The 24,959-nt window shown below is 40.8% G+C and overlaps 1 protein-coding gene across 3 annotated transcripts; it reads right to left on the bottom strand.

Moving 5' to 3' along the window:
- Window positions 1–403: 403 nt before the first annotated feature.
- Window positions 404–21,650, bottom strand: LOC115257285 (torsin-like protein). Of its 3 annotated transcripts, none has more exons than XM_062847142.1 (9): window positions 21,456–21,650; window positions 20,646–20,898; window positions 20,502–20,582; window positions 20,317–20,437; window positions 13,640–13,656; window positions 2,191–2,294; window positions 1,946–2,129; window positions 1,616–1,880; window positions 404–1,557 (listed from the first exon to the last, which is right to left on the bottom strand). In XM_062847142.1, the coding sequence occupies exons 2-9, from the start codon at window positions 20,746–20,748 to the stop codon at window positions 1,440–1,442; spliced, it is 993 nt and encodes a 330-aa protein (XP_062703126.1). In that variant the 5' UTR covers window positions 20,749–20,898; window positions 21,456–21,650; the 3' UTR covers window positions 404–1,439. The 3 variants fall into 3 exon arrangements, with proteins under 3 accessions (XP_062703126.1, XP_062703127.1, XP_029712598.1); XM_062847143.1 differs by having other exon boundaries at window positions 20,646–20,902; window positions 21,593–21,645; XM_029856738.2 differs by lacking the exon at window positions 21,456–21,650 and having other exon boundaries at window positions 20,646–21,379.
- Window positions 21,651–24,959: the final 3,309 nt, after the last annotated feature.

The raw sequence follows: 24,959 nt of genomic DNA, 5'->3' as shown, positions 1-24,959 counted from the left end.
TTTTGTAGCTGGATTAATGAAATAATCATAAACATCTTGTTATTTAAGCAAATACAGTTTAGAATCTGGGTAGGAAAATTTAAAGGTGCGCTAGTGAAATATTTCTTTAGAAAACGCCATCATGGTGTCGAAACAAGTTTTTGAGTGGGAAAGTCACCGTCGATGTCGCTACTGAGCTTGTTTTTTCTTTACACAAGATTTTCAAGCAATTTTGTTCGAGCATGTTCGTCTGTTCTCTGTGATAAAAGCCTACGAATAGAAGCAAGACATTATAATATTGTCGCGAAAATGTCTTTGACCACCTGTTTGAATGGAGCCGCCCCATAGTGCGTTGACGGAACGGACACATTGCGCAATAAAAAAAGGAAACATTTTCACGATTTGAATGAATCTAACGGGAATATAATGGGTTTGTAAAGTTTATTTTCTTACTATCTACAAAAGGCTTTTCTTAATTTTCCTTACGCATACATTTCTCTCTTTTGTATTTTTAAAATCACGAGCCAATGATGACTGTGTAAAACATTTCAGAATTATAATCATTTGGGTATAATTCGGTGTCATATTTGTTCGTTGTAGATATTTAATAACACACATTTTTGATAGCACTGCTTCATTTTATTATTGCAAATTGCATAATGATTGGAGCACTACCCAGGTAACCACTAAGCATTTAAATAAGCCGTACAGCAGACGGTATTAAGCATTTGAACTGCTTGCTGCCCTACATAAGCAGTTCGAATGCATAGCTGCCTTGAATCAGCATAAGCTATGCTATTCAGAAGCTCTGGGTTGTTAATTAGCATTTCAACTGCTTGAGGTATTTTGATAATGACAGTTACAGCCCATTGTACACTCAGAAATAAAAGTATACACGGAATTATTATTATTTATGCATTTTGTATCCGCATCTCTCTCACTCTCTTTTTGTTTTCATACTATCTGCCGTTTAGCCTGGGTTGAATAGAAGTGTTTCGTCAACCCAGGCGAAGCACCAGATAGCATTAAAACAGAGAGTGAGAGAGATGCGGATACAAAATGCATAAATAATAGTAATTCCGTGTATACTTTTATTTCTGAGTGTAGTACGTCTTCTTTATAGGGACAAGGCTTAGTGCAAAACTTCAAACGCGATTTTCTCAAAATCGTACTTTTCAAAAGTGCTGTTGCGGATCACGATATCTTAAAAACTAGTTGAAATACATACTTCGAAAGTTACTCTACAATGTTTCATACGCCAACAAATGTCAATAAAATCGATTACACATGCTTAAAAGTTAAAATGAAGATGGTCCACTTTTTGGGCTCTCAAGGTATGCAACCTCCTAACATTACTTACGCATACGTTTCAATCTTTTGCTCTCTTTTGTACTTTTTAAATCACGAGCCGAAGGTGAACGTGAAAAACACTTCAGAATTATAATGACTTATAATTTACATTAATATTTTTTCCTCTGTGGATTACAATGGGAGGCAACTGTTTTATGAATACGTTTACAGCCACCATTTGAGAACGTTTTGGTGTCGTCCTTTGTCATTGCTAAGGCGATTATTTTTCTAAAATAGGAAAAATAAGTTAATACATATGTTCAAAGGTTTGATGGTGATCGATTACCTGATATCCTTTTCTGTCGGTTCGTCTGGACAACCGTTTAGTATGTACTCTTTCTTGATGCACAGCTCTACGTGTATTTGCTCCAGTGGTAGGAAGGGCACAAAATGATCAATAACGTGCGAAGCAATGAGTTTGCTTCGATGAAGACCTCCTTCTATGTTGTATGCTCCAAGCTGTGCGACATGCTGGAAGTCTTCCAACCCGGTTTCATCACGATACCGTCCAGCAACCATTATAGACTTTAGTGTTTTCGTTATTTCAGCACCTATAAGAGCATGTTGAATTATTTTTCCTAAATGATACTCACATAAGATCACAGAGGATCCGTACCTGCGCTGTTCGAGAGAAAGATAAATACGGATTTTGAAAAGTCGTGATCTTCCAGGTCAGAATGGTGATCCAACAGCGACACAATGGGGTCAAAAACTCCCTTCGGCATTAGTTCGATCTCATCAAAAATGAATAAAGAATATGGGCAATTCTTGACCGCCTCCTTCACCTTTCCAGCAAGATCCTGAAAACAAAAATCCCGATCTTTAAATCACGTTCAATTATGTCGAGCAGAGTTGGTATACCTTGTCTGTAGTTGCTGCAGTGAATTTTTTCACAAACTTACTCCGTATTCCATTTTTGAAGAGTGCTGTTGCCACGAAACCAGCAACGTAATTCTTTCCTGTCCCTGAAATGCAAACAGTGCCATAAATGTATTAGTCTTATGATAAAACACGGCATGACAACACTTCTAATAATCTTGAATGACGGTTCTAGAGTTGTTGGGTGAACCGCAGAAGCAAGGACAACAGAATAGAATCGGAAATAAATGTCACTCTAGCATCCACATGGATAACTGAAAAACTGACGTGGGAAGCAGACCCAGACATGCACGGAAGCGACCATCGGCTAACATTAGTAACCCTAACGGGCAGCGATGTCCCCAAAACCTCCAGGAGGCCCAGATGGAAGTTTGAACAAGTAGACGGGGCTAATTTCCAAGTACAGCTTGAGGATCGTCTGTATACCAACCCCCCCAGAAGATATATTGGATCTCTCCAGCGGCGAACACGATACCCCGAACCAGCCCTAATCCAGGCCGGAAAGCTCTCCACTGGTGGACCGACGAAGAAACGAAATCGGTAAAAGCACGTCGGAAAGCCCTGAGGCGTCTAAAGCGACTCCCGACCGAACATTCGGATTGGGAGAAAATAGCGGACGAATGGCATGAGGCCTGAAACAACTGCAGGGAGGTCATTCAAGAAGCAAAAGATGCTTCCTGGACCACCTTCCCATTGGCGTATCTAGGATTTTTTTTCTAGGGGGTGCCAGTTCCAGTGGCTTCCAATACTACTGCGTGGCGGGAAAAACTAGCCTTCCCACACTTAATGAGCTTAACTTTCATCGCGACAACCCCTTTGTTTTGTTGATTGAACACAATCAGATGTTCAAGTAAACATTTTCAGAGCAATTATCAATTAGGGCCCATATAGCCGATGCGGTAAACGCACGGGTATTCAGCATGACCATGCTGAGGGTGATGGGTTCGATTCCCGGTCGGTCCAGGATCTTTTCGTAAAGGAAATTTCCTTGACTTCCTTGGGCATAGAGTATCTTCGTGCCTGCCACACGATATACGCATGCAAAATGGTCATTGGCAGAGGAAGCTCTCAGTTAATAACTGTGGAAGTGCTCATAGAACACTAAGCTGAGAAGCAGGCTTTGTCCCAATGAGGACGTTACGCCAAGAAGAAGAAGAAGATCAGCAATGTAAATCTTGGAAACTACAAAATATCCACAACATAACGTGATATAGAAGAGATTTGTGTTTTCTTTTCAAATTTCAAATTGAATGAAATTTTGAGTTTTTGTAAAATTTGCTTTAATGAAATTATAATCAGTCATAATTTCTGACTCGTTTTGCGAGGTGCCGAATCTCGACTCCGAATAATCGAGTGCGGCCAATATTACAAGATTTTTTTTAATACAAGAAATGTATGATTTCGGCAATTCCTTAAGGAATATTCCCGACAATTTATTTAGGTAATTCTTTGGAATCGATAAATTTCTTCGGCAGTTTCTTTGGACCACCTTCCGCAATTTCTTTGAGAATTTCTTCTTGAATTGTTTTTTATTTATTTTATTTTTATTTATTTTATTTTTATTTATTTTATTATTCGCGTTGACGGTACCGTTTGTTATCACGCACAGAAGCTGTCATTCTTATGGGTTTTCGTGTTAGAGCGACCGAATAAGCAAATTTCCGCCATGTTTCACGCAAAGAAGCTGTCAGACTAATGGATTTTTAGTATAGACACTATAGATTCCATGCTCGAGGAACACGAGTTACTTGAATGTATTGTGTATTCAGTTCAAAGTTTTATTATCTTGACTGTTTGTGAAACTGTTCAGAACAGTCGTTGAATATCGAGGGGATTCTCGATGTTTTCTAAAGAAACCAATTAATCAGCAAATTGGTTCGAGCACATTATTATTCCAAACGTATAGGTCTTCAGAATAACAAACATTAGCAATTATCCTGGAAATTATATAAATTACCTTTAATAAACCTTACTTTAGAACATTTAAAACATTTATCGCGGAAAAAACATTTTCATAAATCAGGCCAAACATTTCAATAGGTCCTATCTGCATTTGATAGGCTCTCTTTGCTCACTTTCTCTTTTAATTATTGTAATGTAATGGTACACTTTTCAACTATTTTTGCAGTACAAATCAAAAGACGATTGTTTTGACCATCGTTCATTGCAAGGGGACACTCATAATATAAATAAACAGTTGAGATATTAACGAAAGAGAGGGAAACCAAAGAGAGCCTCTCTTCTGCAGATAGGACCTTTAGACATGTTTGGCCTGAAATGTGTTGAGTGATAAACATTGCATCTGAACACCCCCTGACTCCCGCGCCAAAAAGCTGGCTGCCGGCAACAGCTGATCAGGGCGATCGGTTAGCTGTCCTTGTTCTTGAATGTTTTTGAAAACGCGTTTGCGCGCGAAATCTTTCTCGCTCATTTTTGCTGTCAAATCCGTCAACAACTGCGCTTCACCGACCGTTTGAAACGGCGACTGTTTCAAACGGTCGTGAACAGTTTGGAACTGAACGGTCAATATCCAAAACATGATGGCGGAGCTGCATGTCAAATTGTTAAGATACAATTTCAGTAACGGGTAACGGGCACAGCCCTGCCAATGTTTTGACGTTTATGTTGGTACGCCTTCAGCGACCAGTCTTTTCCTGTTGTCATTCTAAATTGTTCTTTCGATTAATAAACACGTTTTTATAGTTTGTTCTAATCGTTCCGCGTTTTCAATGTCCGTCCGAATTCCATAATCTTATCAGGTTATTGGCCCGGTTTGCGCGTGTGACGGAGTTGTGAACCGCGGGAAAAGTGTCGTTTCGAGATGGAAAACGAGTCGGAAGTCGTGCGCGTTCCGTTGTTTGACGGTTCGAACTTCGCGTCATGGAAGTTTCGGATTCAAGTAGTGCTCGAGGAGCACGAGTTACTTGAATGTATCCAAAACGAGATGGCGGATGTGGAGGAGCTGCAGGTCAAACAAGAGGACACCGACGCCGTTCGCCAAGCGAAGGAAAAATTGGCGGAGAAGCGGCGTAAGAAGGATCGGCGATGTAAATCGGTTCTAATCTCTCGAATACACGACAGCATGCTGGAGTACGTGCAGGATAAAGTGACCCCCAGGGCAATTTGGCTTGCTTTGGAGAAGGTGTTTGAGCGGCGCAGTATTGCGAGCCGGCTGCACCTCAAGAAGAAATTGTTGATGTTCCGGCATGAGGGTGGCAGTCTCCAGGATCATTTTTTGGCGTTTGATCGTATTGTGCGCGAGTACAGGGCCACGGGAGCAGTGATGGAAGACATCGACGTCGTCTGTCATTTGCTGCTCACCTTGGGGCCAAAATTCGCGACAGTGGTAACAGCTCTCGAGACGATGCCGGAGGACAATTTGACACTAGAGTTTGTAAAGTGCCGGCTTCTCGACGAGGAGATCAAGTGCAAGGGATCAAGTGTGAGAATAGCCGCTAAACGCGAATCAGCTGCTTTTTCGGGGAAGCCAAAAGATAATGCGAAGAAGATGAAGTGTTTTATTTGTCAAAAACCTGGACACAAAGCAGTTGATTGTCCAGAGAAGAAAGTGAAGAAGGAGTACAAAAACAAAGGCAGTGCTAATGTGACGGAAAAGAGTGTTTGCTTTATCGCCGGCGGTAGCAACGATGGACGGCTACAGTGGTATGCTGATTCTGGCGCAACGGAGCATATGGCAAACGACCGAAATCTTTTTGAGAAGTTAGTGCCGTTGAAGAAACCGATCGAGATTGCGGTGGCACTGAACGGAAAATCTGCGACCGCGAAATTCTCGGGAACGATCAAGGTGATTGCGGTAAACGGAAACAAGCGACGCGAGTGTATCTTGGAAGATGTACTGTATACTCCCGACCTCCGGTGTAATCTTTTTTCGATTCGGAAAGTCGAGATGGCCGGAATGAGAGTCGTATTCGAAAACGGCGGCGTGAAAATTCTTCGAGATTCGGAAGTGCTCGCGTGTGGGAAACGTCGTGGTTTCCAGTATGAGATGGATTTCTATCCGGCGGAAGTGGACAGTTCGGCGCTGTATTCGTGCGGGAAGATTCTCAAGTGTCACGAACTATGGCACCGGAGATATGGCCATCTCAGTGAGAAAAACTTAGAGAAGATCATGGCCAAGGATATGGTGAAAGGCTTGGACAAATGCGCGAGTGAGGACAGAGTCGAAACGATTTGTGAGTCGTGCGTTGATGCGAAGCAAACGAGAAAGCCTTTCGGTGAACGGTCGGAAAAACGGGCGACGCGTGTGTTAGAAGTGGTGCACAGTGACGTGTGCGGGCCCGTGACACCAGTGGGTCATGATGGAAGTCGGTACTATGTGAGCTTTATCGACGACTGGAGCCGATTTGCAATGGTGTTCACGATGCGGTCCAAAGACGAAGTGTTCGGATATTTTAAACAATATGAAGCTATGGTTACCGCCAAGTTCGGGGTTGGTATTTCGCGATTGGTGTGTGACAATGGGGGCGAATATCGAAGTGCTGAATTTGAAGAATTCTGTAAGAAGAAGGGTATCCAGATGCAGTGTACCATACCGTACACACCGGAACAAAATGGCGTATCTGAGCGGATGAACCGCACCCTGGAAGAGAAGGCCAGATCGATGCTGTTCAGCTCGGGTGCAGACAAGAAGTTCTGGTGCGAGGCGGTGGAAACAGCAGCCTATCTAGTGAACAGGAGCCCGGCAAGTGCCATCAACGAAGGTAAGACGCCCTTTGAACTCTGGGAGGGTAGAAAACCTGATGTTTCGGTGATGAAAGTCTGGGGAAGTCCTGCATATTGCCACATTCCAAAGGAACGCCGCAAGAAACTGGATAAGAAGGCGTGGAAGGGAGTATTCCTTGGGTACCACTGCAACGGCTATAGAGTATGGGATCCGAAGCGTGAGATGGTTATTGCCGCACGAGATGTAATCGTCGACGAGTCCGAGAGTTTTCAGTATAAGCCAGATGTTCAGGAGAAGAATCCGAAACGGTCGAAGGATGCTGAAATCGTCCGCATCAGGCGTTTGGCTGAGTCTGACAGCGAGTCGGATGAAGGAACGAGTTCCGCAATGGATGGTGTGATGGACGAATCTGTGGACCACTTCGAGGATTGCGGCGGCAGTATCAGCGAAGGTGATGACGATTCAGCAGGGGCAATCCAGCAGGTCGAAGTAAGCAGTCGGAAGCGTGCTCCTCCAGTTTGGCAGAAAGATTACGAGATGAACTATTCTGCGTGGGCTTTGAGTGCTGTGAGTTATGTGGACAACTATCCGGATTCGCTAGCTGCCATGATGAAGCGTGACGACTGGGATCAATGGGAGGTAGCTGTTCAGGAGGAGATGAAATCTCACGAGCAGAACAACACATGGACCTTGTGCGAGTTGCCTGAAGGAAGGAAGCCTATAACTTGTAAATGGGTCTTCAAAGTTAAGAAGGGTGAAGACGGAGCTCCGGATAGGTATAAGGCCAGGCTGGTGGCGCGTGGCTTCACTCAGCGATATGGTTACGATTATGCTGAGACGTATGCACCAGTTGCAAGGATGGATACGGTGCGGGCCGTGTTGTCTGTGGCAAACCAGGAGCGTCTACAGGTTCATCAGCTCGACGTCAAAACCGCGTTCCTGAACGGAACCATTCAAGAGGAGATTTACATGGTTCCACCCGAGGGTCTCGTGCAGGGATCGAAGCTTGTTTGTCGTCTGAACCGTGCGTTATATGGACTCAAGCAGGCTTCTCGGGCTTGGAACGAGCGATTTCACCAGTTCGTCACTAGATTGGGGTTCAAGCGTAGTGAAAACGACCAGTGTTTGTACGTACGAACGACGAATGGGGAACGGCTGTTGTTGGTCCTGTATGTGGATGATATCCTCATCGCTGGACGTGATATGAAGGCTATTTCGGTGATCAAGAGCTGTTTCAAGAAGGAGTTCGCGATGTCGGATCTTGGGGAAGTAAGCTGTTTCCTCGGCATGCGTATTGAAAGAGACATCGAGGCGCGGTTCTTGAGGATTTCGCAGAAAGCATACCTAGAGAGTCTTCTTCGTCGCTTTGGTATGGAGGATTGCAAGCCGGCCGTCACACCGGTGGAATGCCATCTGAAGTTAAAGAAAGGAACTGAAGCGGATCGAACGGATAAGCCTTACCGGGAGCTTGTAGGCTGCCTGGCGTACGTTGCCCACACTTCCCGGCCAGACTTGTGTGCGGCTGTGAACGTGTTCAGCCAGTTACAAAGTTGTCCTACTGACGAGCACTGGCGTTATCTGAAGCGGATACTTCGGTATGTTAAGGGAACTCTCGATGTTGGCCTGGAATTTCAAGGCGGGGATTCTGAAGCGGCGCTGGTGGTTTTCTCTGATGCAGATTGGGGAAACGACATCAACGACAGGCGATCGATGAGCGGCTACATTCTGCGGGTGTTTGGAGGTACAGTGGCTTGGTTGACGCGTAAGCAACAAACAGTGGCATTGTCTTCGACGGAGGCCGAGTTTGTGGCGCTATGCACAGCCACCTGTGAGGGCATATGGATGCGTAGATTGCTGGCAGATTTGGGAGTCGTTATCAAGGAATCAGTCGTGTATTACGAGGATAACCAATCCTGTATGCGAGTGGCAGAAGAGCCGAGAGATAGTCGGCGTATGAAACACGTTGACATCAAATTCAACTTTATCCAGGAACTGGTTCAACGAGGCGATATGGTGATCAAGTACATTCCTTCGGAACGACAGTTGGCGGATGTAATGACAAAAGGGCTACCAGCCGTGGCCTTTAAGCGACTCTTGGAGGCGATTGGTATCAAAGGTTCCAGAAATTGAGCAGGGGTGTTAAGATACAATTTCAGTAACGGGTAACGGGCACAGCCCTGCCAATGTTTTGACGTTTATGTTGGTACGCCTTCAGCGACCAGTCTTTTCCTGTTGTCATTCTAAATTGTTCTTTCGATTAATAAACACGTTTTTATAGTTTGTTCTAATCGTTCCGCGTTTTCAATGTCCGTCCGAATTCCATAATCTTATCACAAATAAGAAAGAGGCCGCCGCCGTGCCGTCGCGTCGTTCGCCCAGCAGAGAAACGACGGAAGAAGGATCGCCTTCTGCCATAGTGACGCGTTTGCGGGCGCGAACGCGTTATGATCAAAGGAATAGGCTTTTTCAGTTGACAGGTTCATGTATGCCACTGTTTACAACCGCCGAACAAAGGCGCAAACGCTGAACTGTCAGTTTCATAGGAAAACTGTCAAAGGCCCCCAAAATCAGCTGTTTTAAAACGTCAAATGAAAAGGCCCATTCCTATGATTGATGTTCTGCTTTGCGGGTACAGCGGCCGTTCGCTCGTTGCAAACCCGCTCGTTGCAACGCTTTTTAGTTGCAAGTCCGCTAATTGCAAAATTTGACAAGCTTTTGCAATTAAAAAGCAATCAAGTGTGAGATTCGTGCTGTCAGTCATGCTGCCAGTGCATTTCGATGCACTTTATTGTCAAAGTGACGTTGCAATTAGCGAATGGCATTCGCTCGTTGCAAGGTAAACATTTTGCAACGAGCGAACGGCCGCTGTATCGCACACGCTCCGCTTGACGCGTCACTATGGCAGCGCCCTTATGCATCCTAAGCATGCGAAACGTACAAACTTTGTTCACTGGGGTGATCAATGTTACCCCGAATTAATATTACCCGTTGCAAGAAAATAGAGAGCGAAAAAGGTGCAAAATCGCTAATAGACCTCCGCTGGTATGTTTAATCGTTATGGTGTCTTCTACAATAAGTGCGCGAATTGGCCAAGGAATACTGCGCCGAAAATACCGAAATGATTTTTCTTACAAACGGAGATGTATGGGCGCTTGCGCGTACAAATTTTCGCGCAACGCATAATAGTATCAGTTTTGATAAAAATCAAATTCCGATCGTAGCTTACTTTGGAAGCTGCGAGCTTATATGTAATTTGACGATGAAGTAGACGTCTGTTCTCTGTAATAAAACTACAAATTAAAAGTCCATCAAATACCGTTTTATGATAGCGTGCTTCTAAGCTGAGATACAGGAGACGTTCGCTCGGTGCAAACGGTTTAACTGGCAATGCTTTTTAACTGGAAGTCCGCTAAGTGCAACTATTTTGCAGTTATCGCATCGCTATCTGTCAAAAACAAAACGTCAACAGAGTTGCGATGTTTTTCGGATGCACTACAGCTGCATTGCGATGTTTTTGAGTGCAATCTGGCTGCGTCCAACAGCAATTGACATCTATGTGACGGCTGTCAGTCGTTAGTATATTTTATCATTTCGTAGAACATGTGTGCTACTTGGAAAATTCCTCTAAATGTTCCTCGGGAAGTCCTCCAAGAGTTCCTCGAGAATTGCTCCAGGAGTATCCCGAGAACTACTCTAGGAGCTCCTAGGAAATTCCTCCTGGAGTTCTTCGGGAATTCCTTCAGAAGTTCCTCTTGAAGTTTATCTTGAATTTCTTCACAAATTTCTTGGAACTTCCTTTTAGGAGTTCCAGAGGACTTTCTCCAGGAGTTCCTGAGGACTTTCTCCAGGAGTTCCTCGGAAATTCCTCCAGGAGTTCCTTGGGAATTTTTCCAAGAGCTTCTCTCGGGAATACCTCCTAGAGTTTCTCGAGAATCTCTCCTGCATTTTCTCGGGAGATCCTCCATCATTTTCTCGAGAATTTCTTCAGCATTTTTCGGAAATTTTTCCAGGTGTTTCTCGAGAAATTCTCCAGGAGTTTCTCTCGGGAATACCTTCTGGAGTTCCACGAGAATTTCTTCAGTTTTTTTTTGGGGGATAGCACCAGCGTTTCCTGGAGAACTCTTCCAGGAGATTCAAGGGAGATTTTCCAGGAGTTTATCAGCAATGCATCTGCATGTTCGCTATGAATACCCCCAGGAAACCTTCGGGAGTTCCCGGGAAACCTGGAGGAAATCCTGAGCAACTCCCGGGATAATCTCGAGAAACTCCTGAGAGGATTCCCGTGGAACTCCTGGAGAAATTCCTGAGGAAGTGCCTGGAGGAATTAATCCTCTAATACCCAACCCCGCCTTTAGACGGGGTATACACACCAAATTTTTTGAAACGCTTCCAGCACAAAAAAAATCAGCAAAATAAATTGCTGAATTCCAGCAATTTTTTTGCTGAATTTCAGCACAACGTTGCTGATCAACTGTCAAAATTGCTGGATGATTCAGCAAGTTGAAAAATAATTGCTGATATTCAGTAGATTCGCATTGCTGAATGAAATCAGCACAAAAAAAATCAGCAAAGTTTGCTGAATACCAGTAAACAAAATTTGGTGTGTAGTTTGAGCATTTTTGTAATTTTTGTTTCGTGGGAAATCAATTTTTTTTATATTTTTGGCTGATATTTAGGACTGTTTTGTATATCTCAAAATGGTTTTTGATCTATTTTAAAGCGTAGGGAATCGCGCCACTTGGGCGGTGGCTTCTATATTCGTCTGTTTTCCACTATAACTCAAACAAATTTGAACCAATTGACACAACTTTTGGAATGTGGTGAGATAGGCATAGTATCTACCCGTGTACAACATTTCAAGTCAATTGGTTAAAAATTGACTGAGTTATAGTGGAAAACAGACGAATATAGAAGCCACCGCCCAAGTGGCGCGATACCCTATTTACATTTTTTAAAAATCATTGAAAAATTGATGTTTTGGTTAAAAGGTGAAATCATTGTTTATTTTGTATTGAATCGCTACAATTAACATATTTTAAATTTTTCCCAAACAATTCTATCCTTGTTTAATACTTTAATAGTTTAAGGAGATCGAATACACTCTAAAATTATTTTCCTTAAAATTACACGGAAAATAATATTTTATATGAAAAAAAAAATAAAATTTAAATATTTCAACAATAATTATAAAATCTCAAAATGTTTTCATCCCAAAAAATCCGTACCCCAAATAGGCTTCCAGGAAAAATATAAAAGTGTGGGGATGTTCAAAAATAAAAATTAGAAAAATCAAAAACTGAAATTCACGAAATCGAGAATTAAAAAGAATCATCTTCCAAAACATGTTTAAATCGATTTTAGATAACGAAAAATGATATTTAGATCAAAATCAAAAATTTGGGTATTAGAGGGTTAATTAAACATACCTCGATGAACTTCTGAGCACAGAGAAACAGACGTCACAATCTCATTGCTTCCCATAGATCACCTTTTTAACGGTTGATTTAAATATTCAGTAGTAGGTCGATTGACCACTGGCGGCGCTGATATCGGTTTCGCTCATGTTTGACGTTTGCTCACTACCGCCATCTAGGGGCGGCCCGGCCCAACACAGTACGCTTAGCATTGGGCGATTATGTTTCCGTGACGATGTTTTTTAATAAAATTTGTTCTAAGTGTTACGTCTGTTTCTCTGTGTTCTGAGGTTCTCCCAGTGAAATTCACGAAAAAACTCTTGTAGGTATGACCGAGAATCTTCTGGAGGAAATCTCGAGGAATTGCTGGAGGAATTCCCGAGGGACTCGTGGAGAAATTTTTGAGGAACTCCTGAAGGAATTTACGAGAAATTCTTGATGGAATTCCTGGAGAAATTTCCGCTGTACTACTGGAGGAAGTCCCCAAGCAACTACTGGAGGAATACCCGAGGAACTCCTGGGGAAATTTCTGAGGATCTCCTGTAGGATCCTCCTTGAGAATTTTCTGAAGATCTTCTGGAGAAATTCCCGATGAACTCCAGTAAGAGTTTTCTGGGAACTCCTTGAAGAACTCCTGAGGAACTTCTAGAAGAATTCATGTGATACTCATGGAAAAAAAAAATTCAAGTGAAACTCATGGAAAAAATGCTGCAGGATTTCTTGGGGAGCTTCTAAAGAAATTCCCGTGGTATTCATGAGGAAGCCATGGAGGGAATCCCGGAAATTTCTTGGAGGGATTCTCGGGAAAATCTAAGAGAAATTCTCGGGAACTTCTTGATAAATTGCCTGGAAACTCCTGAAACGATTCCCGGGGATACCTGGAGAAATGCCAGATAGAACTCCAGAAAGAATCTCAAAAAGATATGTTTTCACAAATAATGCCGTTTTATTTTACATACACTGTAGTCTTGTGCATTCAACCCAAAACAACCCAAACAAGAATTCGCCCAAAAACTAGTACAGTAGACGTTCGCTAAGTGCAACATGTTTACGTTTTACTTACCGAATGAAATTCGATAACTGCAACAACCGACAGATGTCACAAAACTGTCAATTGCTGCAGAATGCAACCAATATGCATTCGAAAAACATCGTATCGCTGTTGACATTTCATTTTGACGGATAGCGGTGCGATAACTGCAAAATTGTTGCACTAAGCGGACTTTCAGCTAAAAAGCATTGCAGTTAAAGTGTTTTCACCGAGGGTACGTCTACCCGTTACAACAATAAAAGATTCCAACATTTTTACTATGCGTTTTTTTTTTCAACTTACCTGACGGCCCATGGAAGCTAGAAGAAAAAAAATAAACGTTATATTATCTGTATTATGTTGGGACATATGAGATTTTAGAGAACCATTCCATGGTCAAACCACAGAGAAACAGACGTAACACTCAGAACAAATTTCATTAAAAAACATCGTCACGAAAACATAATCGCCCAATGCTAAGCGTACTGTGTTTGGCCGAGCCGCCCCTAGATGGCGGTAGTGAGCAAACGTCAAACAGGAGCAAAACCGATATCAGCGCCGCCAGTGGTCAATCGACCTACTACTGAATATTTGAATCAACCGTTGAAAAGGTGATCCATGGGAAGCAATGAGAGTGTGACGTCTGTTTCTCTGTGGTCAAACCTTCATTAACCTTTATGTGGCCGGCAGGGTACCCGTGTACCTTTTTTGATGATACCCGTTTGACCCCAGGCGAAAAATAAAAGTTCAAAAAATCGCCAACAGCCCATTTCCGAACAGAATTCAACCAAATTTTGAACACAAACTCACACAACACTATAGTTTTGGAAATACACTGGATCAACATTTTCTTGGACTTCTGGACGGAGTAAGGCCGGTGGGTCACTGGGTCAAGTCGGGCAAAAATAAGGCCAAGTACGATTTGCACCCCCATAACTTTCTTCTTAACGAAGTTTTTCTATGGGAGTTTGCACATTCCGTTGCCTCACGATAGTTGATGTTGCTACAGGTTCGAATTTGAGATTTTCCGATAGGTTTCTTTTGAGTTCATGAGATATTCAACATTTCTGAACCATCCAAGTCTACATTTGCGTTTGTTGTTTTCAAATGAAATTAAACACTAGATATTATTCCCTTATTGACCCCATAGGTCATCCGAGACATCTTTTAAACATGTGTTGCCCTTGTAGTACTATTAATATTTCCTGAATATCTCGATGGATTGTCCGAATCCGTCCTTACAAAACATGAACACTTGAAATAATCACCAAGGATTGTTTTCAATTATTTTTATCGCTTTTATTTGCACCAATACTTGAATATCTGTTTAACGTTTGTTATATCAACGAGCAGTAGACATTATGGACGATCTAATTGAAATCATGCCTTGACTACAGAGAACCGTAGATGGACTACAATTAGACCTATTTGTATGCGGAAAACAACGATTAGCTCCAGAAACCAATACTACATCGAGTTAAAACATGTTATTACAGTTTATCTACAGCTCAGTTAGTTCAAGGCCTGACTTCTGTCAGGCCATCCAAGGTACTCAGGAATCTAGTCGAGGAATTCACTTACTCCAGTTCGATGTAGTATTGGTTTCTGGAGCTAACCATTGCTTTCCGTGTGCATAAAACTCTCATTGTTGTCCGTCTATGGTTCTCTGAAGTCAGAGCATGACTTCGCTTAGGTCATCAAATTTTCCTAGGAAAAGTTGGGCGAGATCTTTTTTAACGCAAGATAGAATATGAGTTTATGTAGTGCACAGAGGTTACACATAGGTAAAACATGTGATTACAGTTCATCAACAGCTCAATGAACTCAAGGCCTGACTTCAGCCATACCATCCCGGGTACTCAGGAATCTAGTCGAGGCTTTTACTTACTCTTGTTCGATGTAGTATTGGTTTCTGGAGGCAATCGTTGTTTTACGTATGCAAATAGGTCTAATTGTAGTCCATCTACGGTTCTCTGTAGTCAAGGAATGACTTCGCTTAGTTTATCAAATTTGCCTAGGAATAGTTGTGAGAGACCTTTTCCCTGACACATGATGGAATGTGAGTTTATGTAGTCAATAGAGATTCTACACTGGCAAAACATGTGATTACAGTTCATCATCAGCTCATAGAACTCAAGGCCTGACTTCAATCAAGATGTCCAGTGTATTCAGGAATCTAGTCGAGGAATTCACTTACTCCTGTTCGATGTAGTATTGGTTTCTGGAGCTAACCATTGTTTTCCGCGTACAAAAAAACTCTCATTGTTGTCCGTCTATGGTTCTCTGAAGTCAAGGCATGACTTCGCTTTGGTCATCAAATTTCACTAGGAATAGTTGTGCGAGACCTTTTATTGTATCATGTGTGAATATGATTTTATGTAGTGCACAGAGGTTCCACACAGGTAAAACATGTGATTACAGTTTATCTCATGTTTTATGTACTGTCAATTAATTCAAGGCCTGATTTCAATCAGGCCATCCCAGGTACTCAGGAATCTAGTCGAGGAATTCACTTACTCCAGTTCGATGTAGTATTGGTTTCTGGAGCTAACCATTTCTTTCCGAGTGCATAAAACCACAGAGAACAGACGAACATGCTCGAACAAAATTGCTTGAAAATCTTGTGTAAAGAAAAAACAAGCTCAGTAGCGACATCGACGGTGACTTTCCCACTCAAAAACTTGTTTCGACACCATGATGGCGTTTTCTAAAGAAATATTTCACTAGCGCACCTTTAAATTTTCCTACCCAGATTCTAAACTGTATTTGCTCAAATATTAAGATGTTTATGATTATTTCATTAATCCAGTTACAAAATTTGAGCAACCCATTGATAATTAGTTTCATTATTTTCAATTAGAAACAAGTTGAACAATAATTCAATTTTTGATTTCCAAGTAAAACCACCACATTCTCTTGGTGGAACTATACTAGGGTGCACACTTGGTGACACTAGCGCCAAAAAGTAAAACAACGGCAAATTTGTACCCCGATTCGAAATTTGACAGCGCCGCGTAATGGCCACATTCCCAGTTATTTCAAAACAACCGTTGCAATGCTTTACACAACTGCACTACATGAGCTTGGACGTCTGTTCTCTGTGATAAAACTCTCATTGTTGTCCGATTATGGTTCTCTGAAGTCAAGACATGACTTCGCTTGGGTCATCAAATTTTCCTAGGAATAGTTGTGCGAGACCTCTTGCGATAGAATTTGAGTTTATGTAGTGCACAGAGGTTCCACATAGGTAAAACATGTGATTACAGTTTATCTATAGCTCAATGAACGCAAGGCCTGACTTCAGCCAGGCCATCCCGGGTACTCAGGAATCTCGTCGAGGCTTTTACTTACTCCTGTTCGATGTAGTATTGGTTTCTGGAGCTAACCGCTGTTTTCCGCATACAAATAGGTCTAATTGTAGTCCATCTACGGTTTTCAGTAGTCAAGGCATGACTTCAATCAGGCCGTCCAAAATGTCTACTGCTCGTTGATATAACAAACATTATACAGATGTTCAAGTATTGGTGCAAATGAAAGCGATAAAAATAATTGAAAATAATCCTTGGTGATTATTTTGAGTGTTCAAGGTTTGTAAGGACGGATTCGGACAATTCATCGAGATATTCAGGAAATATTAATAGTACTACAAGGGCAACACATGTTCAACAGATGGCTCGGATGGCCTATGGGGTCAATAAGGGAATAATATCTAGTGTTTAATTTCATTTGAAAACAGCAAACGCAAATGAAGACTTGGATGGTTCAGAAATGTTGAATATCTCATGAACTCAAAAGAAACCTATCGGAAAATCTCAAATTCGAACCTGTAGCAACATCAACTATCGTTAGGCAACGGAATGTGCAAACTCCCATTGCAAAACTTCGTTAAGAAGAAAGTTATGGGGGTGCAAATCGTACTTGGCCTTATTTTTGCCCGACTTGACCCAGTGATCCACCGGCCTTACTCCGTCCAGAAGTCCAAGAAAATGTTGATCCAGTGTATTTCCAAAACTATAGTGTTGTACGAGTTTGTGTTCAAAATTTGGTTGAATTCTGTTGGGAAATGGGCTGTTGGCGATTTTTTGAACTTTTATTTTTTACCTGGGGTCAAACGGGTTAATCTCGATATTTACATAATTACCCTACTAACAAAAGTAGCTGCATAAAAGCTTATGAAGCAAACGCTCTTGGAAGGAAGCTCTTATAAACTCTTATACAGCAAAAATGTTAGTTGGGTATTGAGAGTAGGAACACAGAGAAGGATCCCAGTAGGAATCCTAAGAGGAATTCCTGAAAAATCCTAAGGAAAATTCATCAGTAGGTCGGCTCCAAAAGGACCAAAATGCGTTGATAATATTTTTCTTTGATTTCTTACATGAATTTGCATTTAAAGTTATGCATATAGTATGCATATAGTATGCATATAGTATGCATATGCTCAGCGAAAAAAACTAGCGAAATTCATCGAAATACCTTATGAAAATTTGATATAACTAAAACTTATGGATGCCATAATAATACCTTATGAAAATTGATCGTGCTTGCTATGACAAATTTCATAAGATAGACATATGAAAAGAACAAAAAAAAATCTTAAAATGATGCAGACTGGATTCGATCTATGAACGTTGGGATCACCGAACCCGTGTTTTATCCACACGGCTACCGACGCTTGAGAATACCATGTTGCCACAGAGAACAGACGTCCAAGCTCATGTAGTGCAGTTGTGTAAAGCATTGCAACGGTTGTTTTGAAATAACTGGGAATGTGGCCTTTACGCGGCGCTGTCAAATTTCAAATCGGGGTACAAATTTGCCGTTGTTTTACCTTTTGGCGCTAGTGTCGTCAAGTGTGCACCCTAGTATAGTTCCACCAAGAGAATGCGTTGGTTTTACTTGGAAAACAATAATTGAATTCTTGTTCAAATTGTTTCTTATTGAAGATATTGAAATTAATTATCAATGGGTTGCTCAAATTTTGTTGCTGGATTAGTGAAATAATCATAAACATCTTGTTATTCAAGCAAATACAGCTCAGAATCTGAGTAGGAAAATTTAAAGGTGCGCTAGTGAAACATTTCCACAGAGAACAGACGAACATGCTCGAACAAAATTGCTTGAAAATGTTGTGTAAAGAAAAAACAAGCTCAGTAGCGACATCGACGGTGACTTCCCCACTCAAAAGCTTGTTTCGACACCATGATGGCGCATTCTGAAGAAATATTTCACTAGCGCACCTTTAAATTTTCCTACTCAGATTCTGAGCTGTATTTGCTTGAATAACAAGATGTTTATGATTATTTCACTAATCCAGCAACAAAATTTGAGCAACCCATTGATAATTAATTTCATTATCTTCAATAAGAAACAAGTTGACCAATAATTCAATTATTGTTTTCCAAGTAAAACCAACACATTCTCTTTTTGGAACTATACTAGGGTGCACACTTGGCGACACTAGCGCCAAAAAGTAAAACAACGGCAAATTCGTACCCTGATTCGAAATTTGACAGCGCCGCGTAATGGCCACATTCCCAGTTATTTCAAAACAACCGTTGCATTGCTTTACACAATAGCACTACATGAGCTTGGACGTCTGTTCTCTGTGATATTTCTTCAGAATGCGCCATCATGGTGTCGAAACAAGTTTTTGAGTGGGGAAGTCACCGTCGATGTCGCTACTGAGCTTGTTTTTTCTTTACACAACATTTTCAAGCAATTTTGTTCGAGCATGTTCGTCTGTTCTCTGTGGCATAACCACATACTCTGATATGACCGTTATAAAGTTTTACACAAGGCAGAAAGCGAAGATAGACGTCTGTTCTCTGTGGCATAATTGCCGAGATTTGGCGAAAAAAAAAATTAGGTTCATGAGTGCAAACTTTTGAAAGGGTGATAGAGGACCATAAATGGTGAAAAAAACTGTTCTACGCATATGGTCAAATCACAACCGTTACGTAGTTATTGAACTCCCCATGTTATTGACTCTTATTGCCTTAACTGGCTATAACTTTAAAATGATCAAACTTATCGCAGTTTTTTTTTACCCTTATTCGAAAGATTATTGAATTTTCTATCAAATGGCATCTTTGAACCGATTGGTTTAGTTAAATAAATAAGTTTTCTAGAACAAAACAGCTAAAAATAGCGTGTTTCAATTTGTTTTTGTCAATTATCTTTGAAACATGCGTAATAAATTAAAATTCTCTCTTTGACAAAGTTGTGGCCCCTGTTCCACTCTACAATTTGTTCTTTGACGCTAAACTTCTAACTCTTATCGTTTTCTTGCAATTTTGATTTAAATGTGCGGCACAGTGCGCAAAAAAGTGCTTACCATGACGATTGCAATTTTATGATCTGAAATGCGACGTTTAAATCAAAATTGCAAGAAAACGAAAAGAGATAGAAGCTTGATGTCAAAGAATGAATTGTAGAGTGGAATAGGGGCCACAACTTTGCCAAAGAGAGAGAAAGTGCTTACCATGACGATTGCAATTTTATGATCTGAAATGCGACGTTTAAATCAAAATTGCAAGAAAACGAAAAGAGATAGAAGCTTGATGTCAAAGAATGAATTGTAGAGTGGAATAGGGGCCACAACTTTGCCAAAGAGAGAATTTTAATTTATTACGCATGTTTCAAAGATAATTGACAAAAACGGATTAAGACACGCTATTTTTAGCTGTTTTGTTCTAGAAAATTTAGTTATTCAACTAAACCAATCGGTTCAAAGATGCCATTTGATAGAAAATTTAATAATCTTTCAAATAAGGGTAAAAAAAACTGCGATAAGTTTGACCATTTCAAAGTTATAGCCAGTTAAGGCAATAAGAGTCAAAAACATGGGGAGTTCAATAACTACGTAACGGTTGAGATTTGACCATATGCGTAGAACAACTTTTTTCACCATTTATGGTCCTCTATCACCCTTTAAAAAGTTTGCACTCAGGAACCTAACACCCTGTATTAATTATGCCTACCTCATAACCAGCGGCTTGCGCGACGATTCAATTTTGTCGAAATGGGCTCTGATAGCGTTGACCACCACATCCTGAACAATATGTTGCCCAAACACATGTTTTTTGAAATCAAGCTCCAACGCTGTGGAAAACAGATCATTATGAAAATCATTTGAAACGAACGGATTGGAAAGTCGTTCACATACCTGCTGCACTAGACTTTGAATCAGGTTTACGACAACACTCGTAAATTAGGCAATTAAGCGAAACCGCAACACCCGCAAGACCTAATGAAAAAATCAACAAAGTTAATGAAATTAAATCTAATTTAAATGGCACTAGTCAATTACCTGTTAGACTAGCCCCCACTATTACTCCCGTCGATATCACTATTGCATTACCACACAATATTAGCGCCAGTAAAACTGACAGAACGAGAAAACTAGGTTTCATGCTTGTTTTAAATATTAACTGTTCAAAATTGCACGTTCTTTCTTCGTTAGGATCCGTGCGAAAAGAAGCACCACTCAATACGGTCACTGCTGAGCTGGAAATGACCCGCTTCTGTTTTCTGTTCTTGCCGTTCCTGATGCTGGATGCAAGCTGCCTGCGAGTCGAATGAAAATCAAATGTGGGGGTGGTGGGAGTATACTGTACAGGCGGGGTAATGGCCCGTTTACATATTTGCTAATTCTACGCGACAGTTCATTTTCGAGCAGTATTGGCGTCAATTTAGCGCAATGTAAACACTTTTTAGCAGACAATAAAATTAGCATGACAAAATCAGAAGCTTCTGAATTCGGTGCTAAAACTAGTGGACAATAATGAGGATACTAGATTGTCCGACACAATTAGCATCATGTAAACGGTCTGCTAGACGAATTGTCAGCTAATTATGCTATCACGCCAATTTTATTAGCAGATAGGGAAGTGTTTACATTACGATAGTTTGATACCAATACAGTCGGACAATTTATTGTCCCAGATTTAGCATCTAAATTTTTAGCTGCAATGTAAACGATACTAGCGTGGAATAAATTGTCCGACAGAATATTGTCACGCATTATTATCACATATGTAAACGGACCATAAAGTGAGTAAACACACGTTAAAAATTCTGCACGCTGGTACGAAGGGAATGGCACTTGAATTCGCACTACTTGCCTATCAATTCGTTATCATTTGAATATCACTTGGAAAGGAACATCCAATGCCTCTTCAGTTTTAATGGAACATCGCTTCAACTCGCTGTTGACAATGTTTTGATTTAAAAACAAAAAAATAGTTTGTACCATACCCAGATTTGATACCAGGACCTTCACCGTTTCAATCTTCAGTCTTACCACTACATACTCTAATTCACAACTGTGAGAAAGCTGTTAATCGAAGCGAAACACTTTCTACCATCTGTCATCTATATTTACTTTCATCACAGAGAACAGACGTCCAAGCTCATGTAGTGCAGTTGTGTAAAGCATTGCAACGGTTGTTTTGAAATAACTGGGAATGTGGCCATTACGCGGCGCTGTCAAATTTCGAATCGGGGTACAAATTTGCCGTTGTTTTACTTTTTGGCGCTAGTGTCACCAAGTGTGCACCCTAGTATAGTTATGTGGTGGTTTTACTTGGAAAACAAAAATTGAATTATTGTTCAACTTGTTTCTAATTGAAAATAATGAAACTAATTATCAATGGGTTGCTCAAATTTTGTAGCAGGATTAATGAAATAATCATAAACATCTTGTTATTTGAGCAAATATAGCTCAGAATCTGGGTAGGAAAATTTAAAGGTGCGCTAGTGAAATATTTCTATAGAAAACGCCATCATGGTGTCGAAACAAGTTTTTGAGTGGGAAAGTCACCGTCGATGTCGCTACTGAGCTTGTTTTTTCTTTACACAAGATTTTCAAGCATTTTTGTTCGAGCATGTTCGTCTGTTCTCTGTGCTTTCATGTCTAAAGCAGTCATTCTCAAATCAAGAACTTTTCGCTTCAGATCTAATAGCTTTTTACAGTAGTGTACAGTAGACGTTCGCTCGGTGCAAATGCTTTAACCACAGACAAACAGACGTAACACTTGCAAAATTTCCATCGACCACGCTTTTAACGATCATTTTAAATTTTCATAGTTGTGGCTTTCACAACCAGAGGCGCGCGCATCGTTTTTCTATGCGTTTGACGTTTCACACTAGCGCCTTCTGTTGACGATATTGCACAACACAGTCATTCGTGCAATTTTCCCTCCAGGTGATGGTAGTGTGAAGTGGGCGATGGATTTTCATGAAAATTGCTCAAGGTGTTACGTCTGTTTGTCTGTGGTTCCACTGTTATGTCATATTTTAATGTGCATTTGTAGTGATTCATTATTTTTCGTAATAGGTTCTCATATCTGCTACCAGATGTCGCAGTGATCGTTAGCTACTGAAAAATAAGCAGCGTTGGTAAAAACTTAAATTCCTAAGCTTCAATGAATCATTGTTCGGACCACAAAACGAAGCTAGATTTCCATTACTATATTGACAGATAATAAATATTTTACCTGATACGAGCGGATTGCACCACGCTGCTGATGCCTGTTGAGCAGACATGTCATGTGATTCTGTCGATTGGTTTGGAGTCTTTCCGGGTCCATTCACGCACATCAACGCCACTAACAAAGAAAGTCACCTTCGAACTATCTGTTCGCAGTGCACTGATAAGCGTGGGTGATACCAGCAATGATCTAAACCGTCGGAAATGTGTTTGTTTAGAAAGAATAGTGTAAACTTTTCTATCGTTGGTCATCACGCCAATGACACGGCAGCAGATATTTGGGGTCCATTTTCAAATGATAAGCACGTCCTAACCAAAGAGATGTTGACCACAATGCCTGCCGTGCCACTGATGTGTTAGTCATAGTCAATACTCTTATCTTCGCTCTTCTCCTGTAGTGTTCTGATGCGCCGATGCCTGAACCAACAGACTATAACTACAATTTTGATTGAGTTTCTTTGCACAGATTATCAGTACCTATTCAATTATTATAATTGCAGGTTTAAACATGCATCATCTGGAAATTTTGGAATAATGTTTTGTAATTGATGTTGGGGTACTATTATTATTTTCGGCAGGTTTTCTAAAGCATACTAAACTCAGATCTTGCCTCAAAAATTTGCCTACTGTACAAAATAATACTACCGACGAAACAATACTGCCAATTTTCGAGCAGTTTGGCGAACAAAAGCCCCTCATGCAGGCGAGAACAACAAATAGTATTGTACAATATAGAGATTATCACTAGTATCACCATTATTCTACCTAAATTAAAGTCCTAGCTTCATCTAAAAATAGAGATCGATATTCGATATGTGAAGTGAAGATGTGTTGTTTCAAAGATTTTAATTATTTTATGACTAAATGAAAAAGTGAAATGCCTGCAGTTAGTTTTTCGCATGTCTCAGATGCCATTCTTTGTATCAGCACTCTTTGCCAAAACTGAACTACTGCTTGAATCAGATGTTTTTTTTTGCATGTTTATCAATATCATTGACAGTTCGATGCCTTCTATACTGAAAAAGGGTACAACCCTTCCGAGTTCCACTTATATTAACGTTTGCATTAATAAAAAAAAACCCTAATTGATCCATCTAGTGGTGATGGCGCCTTTCTCGTGCCTTCGAAAACTCATTTCAACGAAACTTAAGTGAAATGTTGATGAATATCGCACTTTCATACGTTTAACAAAAAAACATTTCATGGCACCATCGTTTATTTGGCTTTTGATGTTTTTTGTTCACTATTTTTGGACTCCAGGCTTCTCCCCCATTCCAGATATAGCCAAATTGTATGGTTTTAGAGCTTAAAACTCCTTTAAACAGCCGCCATTTTGGATACAGCGGCCGTTCGCTCGTTGCAAAATGTTTACTTTGCAACGAGCGAATGCCATTCGCTAATTGCAACGTCACTTTGACACTAAAGTGCATCGAAATGCACTGACAGCATGACTGACAGCACGAATCTGACACTTGATTGCTTTTTAATTGCAAAAGCTTGTCAAATTTTGCAATTAGCGGACTTGCAACGAGCGGGTTTGCAACGAGCGAACGGCCGCTGTATTGAAACGCCATCTCGGTTATTCTGGTTACCTTTTCTGGACTCTGTAAATCCTCGCTATACCCGTATGGCATGGTTTAAGGGCCTAACTATGTTGGCCCCTCCTACATGTACTGAATGGTTTTAGGGCCTAAAATTCCATTAAACAGCCGGCATTTTTGGATTTTAGACTGCCATCATGTATATTCTGGTCGCCATCTTTAGCCTCTGGATATCCTCGTCATACCAAATATTCCTATATTGCATGGATTTAAAGCCTAAAACACGAATAAATAGCCGCCATCTTGGATTTAGACCGCCATCTTGGATATTCTAGTCGTTATTTCTGTATTCGTCATACCAAATATACCCATATTTCATGGTTTAATACCCTAAGACTCCATTAAACAGCCACTATCTTGAATTTTGGGCCGCCATCTTGGATTTTATATCGCAATCTTGGATATTTTCGTCACCAATTTTGTACTCCAGATCCCCATACCAAATATACCCAAATTGAATGGTTTTAGGACCTAAAACTCTATTAAACTGCCACCATCTTGAATTTTGAGCCACTATCTTGGGTTTTAGACC

Source organism: Aedes albopictus, chromosome 1 (assembly GCF_035046485.1).
Source record: "Aedes albopictus strain Foshan chromosome 1, AalbF5, whole genome shotgun sequence".
NCBI classification, from domain to species: Eukaryota; Metazoa; Arthropoda; class Insecta; order Diptera; family Culicidae; genus Aedes; species Aedes albopictus.
Note: the sequence above shows the minus strand (reverse complement) of the source record. Positions and strands in the feature narration are given on the sequence as shown.

What these genes read in the sequence shown, in the direction of transcription:
- LOC115257285 (XM_062847142.1), bottom strand. Translation starts at nt 20,748, where the DNA reads ATGAAACCTAGTTTTCTCGTTCTGTCAGTTTTACTGGCGCTAATATTG. An exon ending in CTGCAGCAACTACAGACAAG is followed by an intron (nt 2,130 to 2,190) that starts GTATACCAACTC and finishes TTTTGTTTTCAG; the next exon opens with GATCTTGCTGGAAAGGTGAA. An exon ending in CCGACAGAAAAGGATATCAG is followed by an intron (nt 1,558 to 1,615) that starts GTAATCGATCAC and finishes TTCCTATTTTAG; the next exon opens with AAAAATAATCGCCTTAGCAA.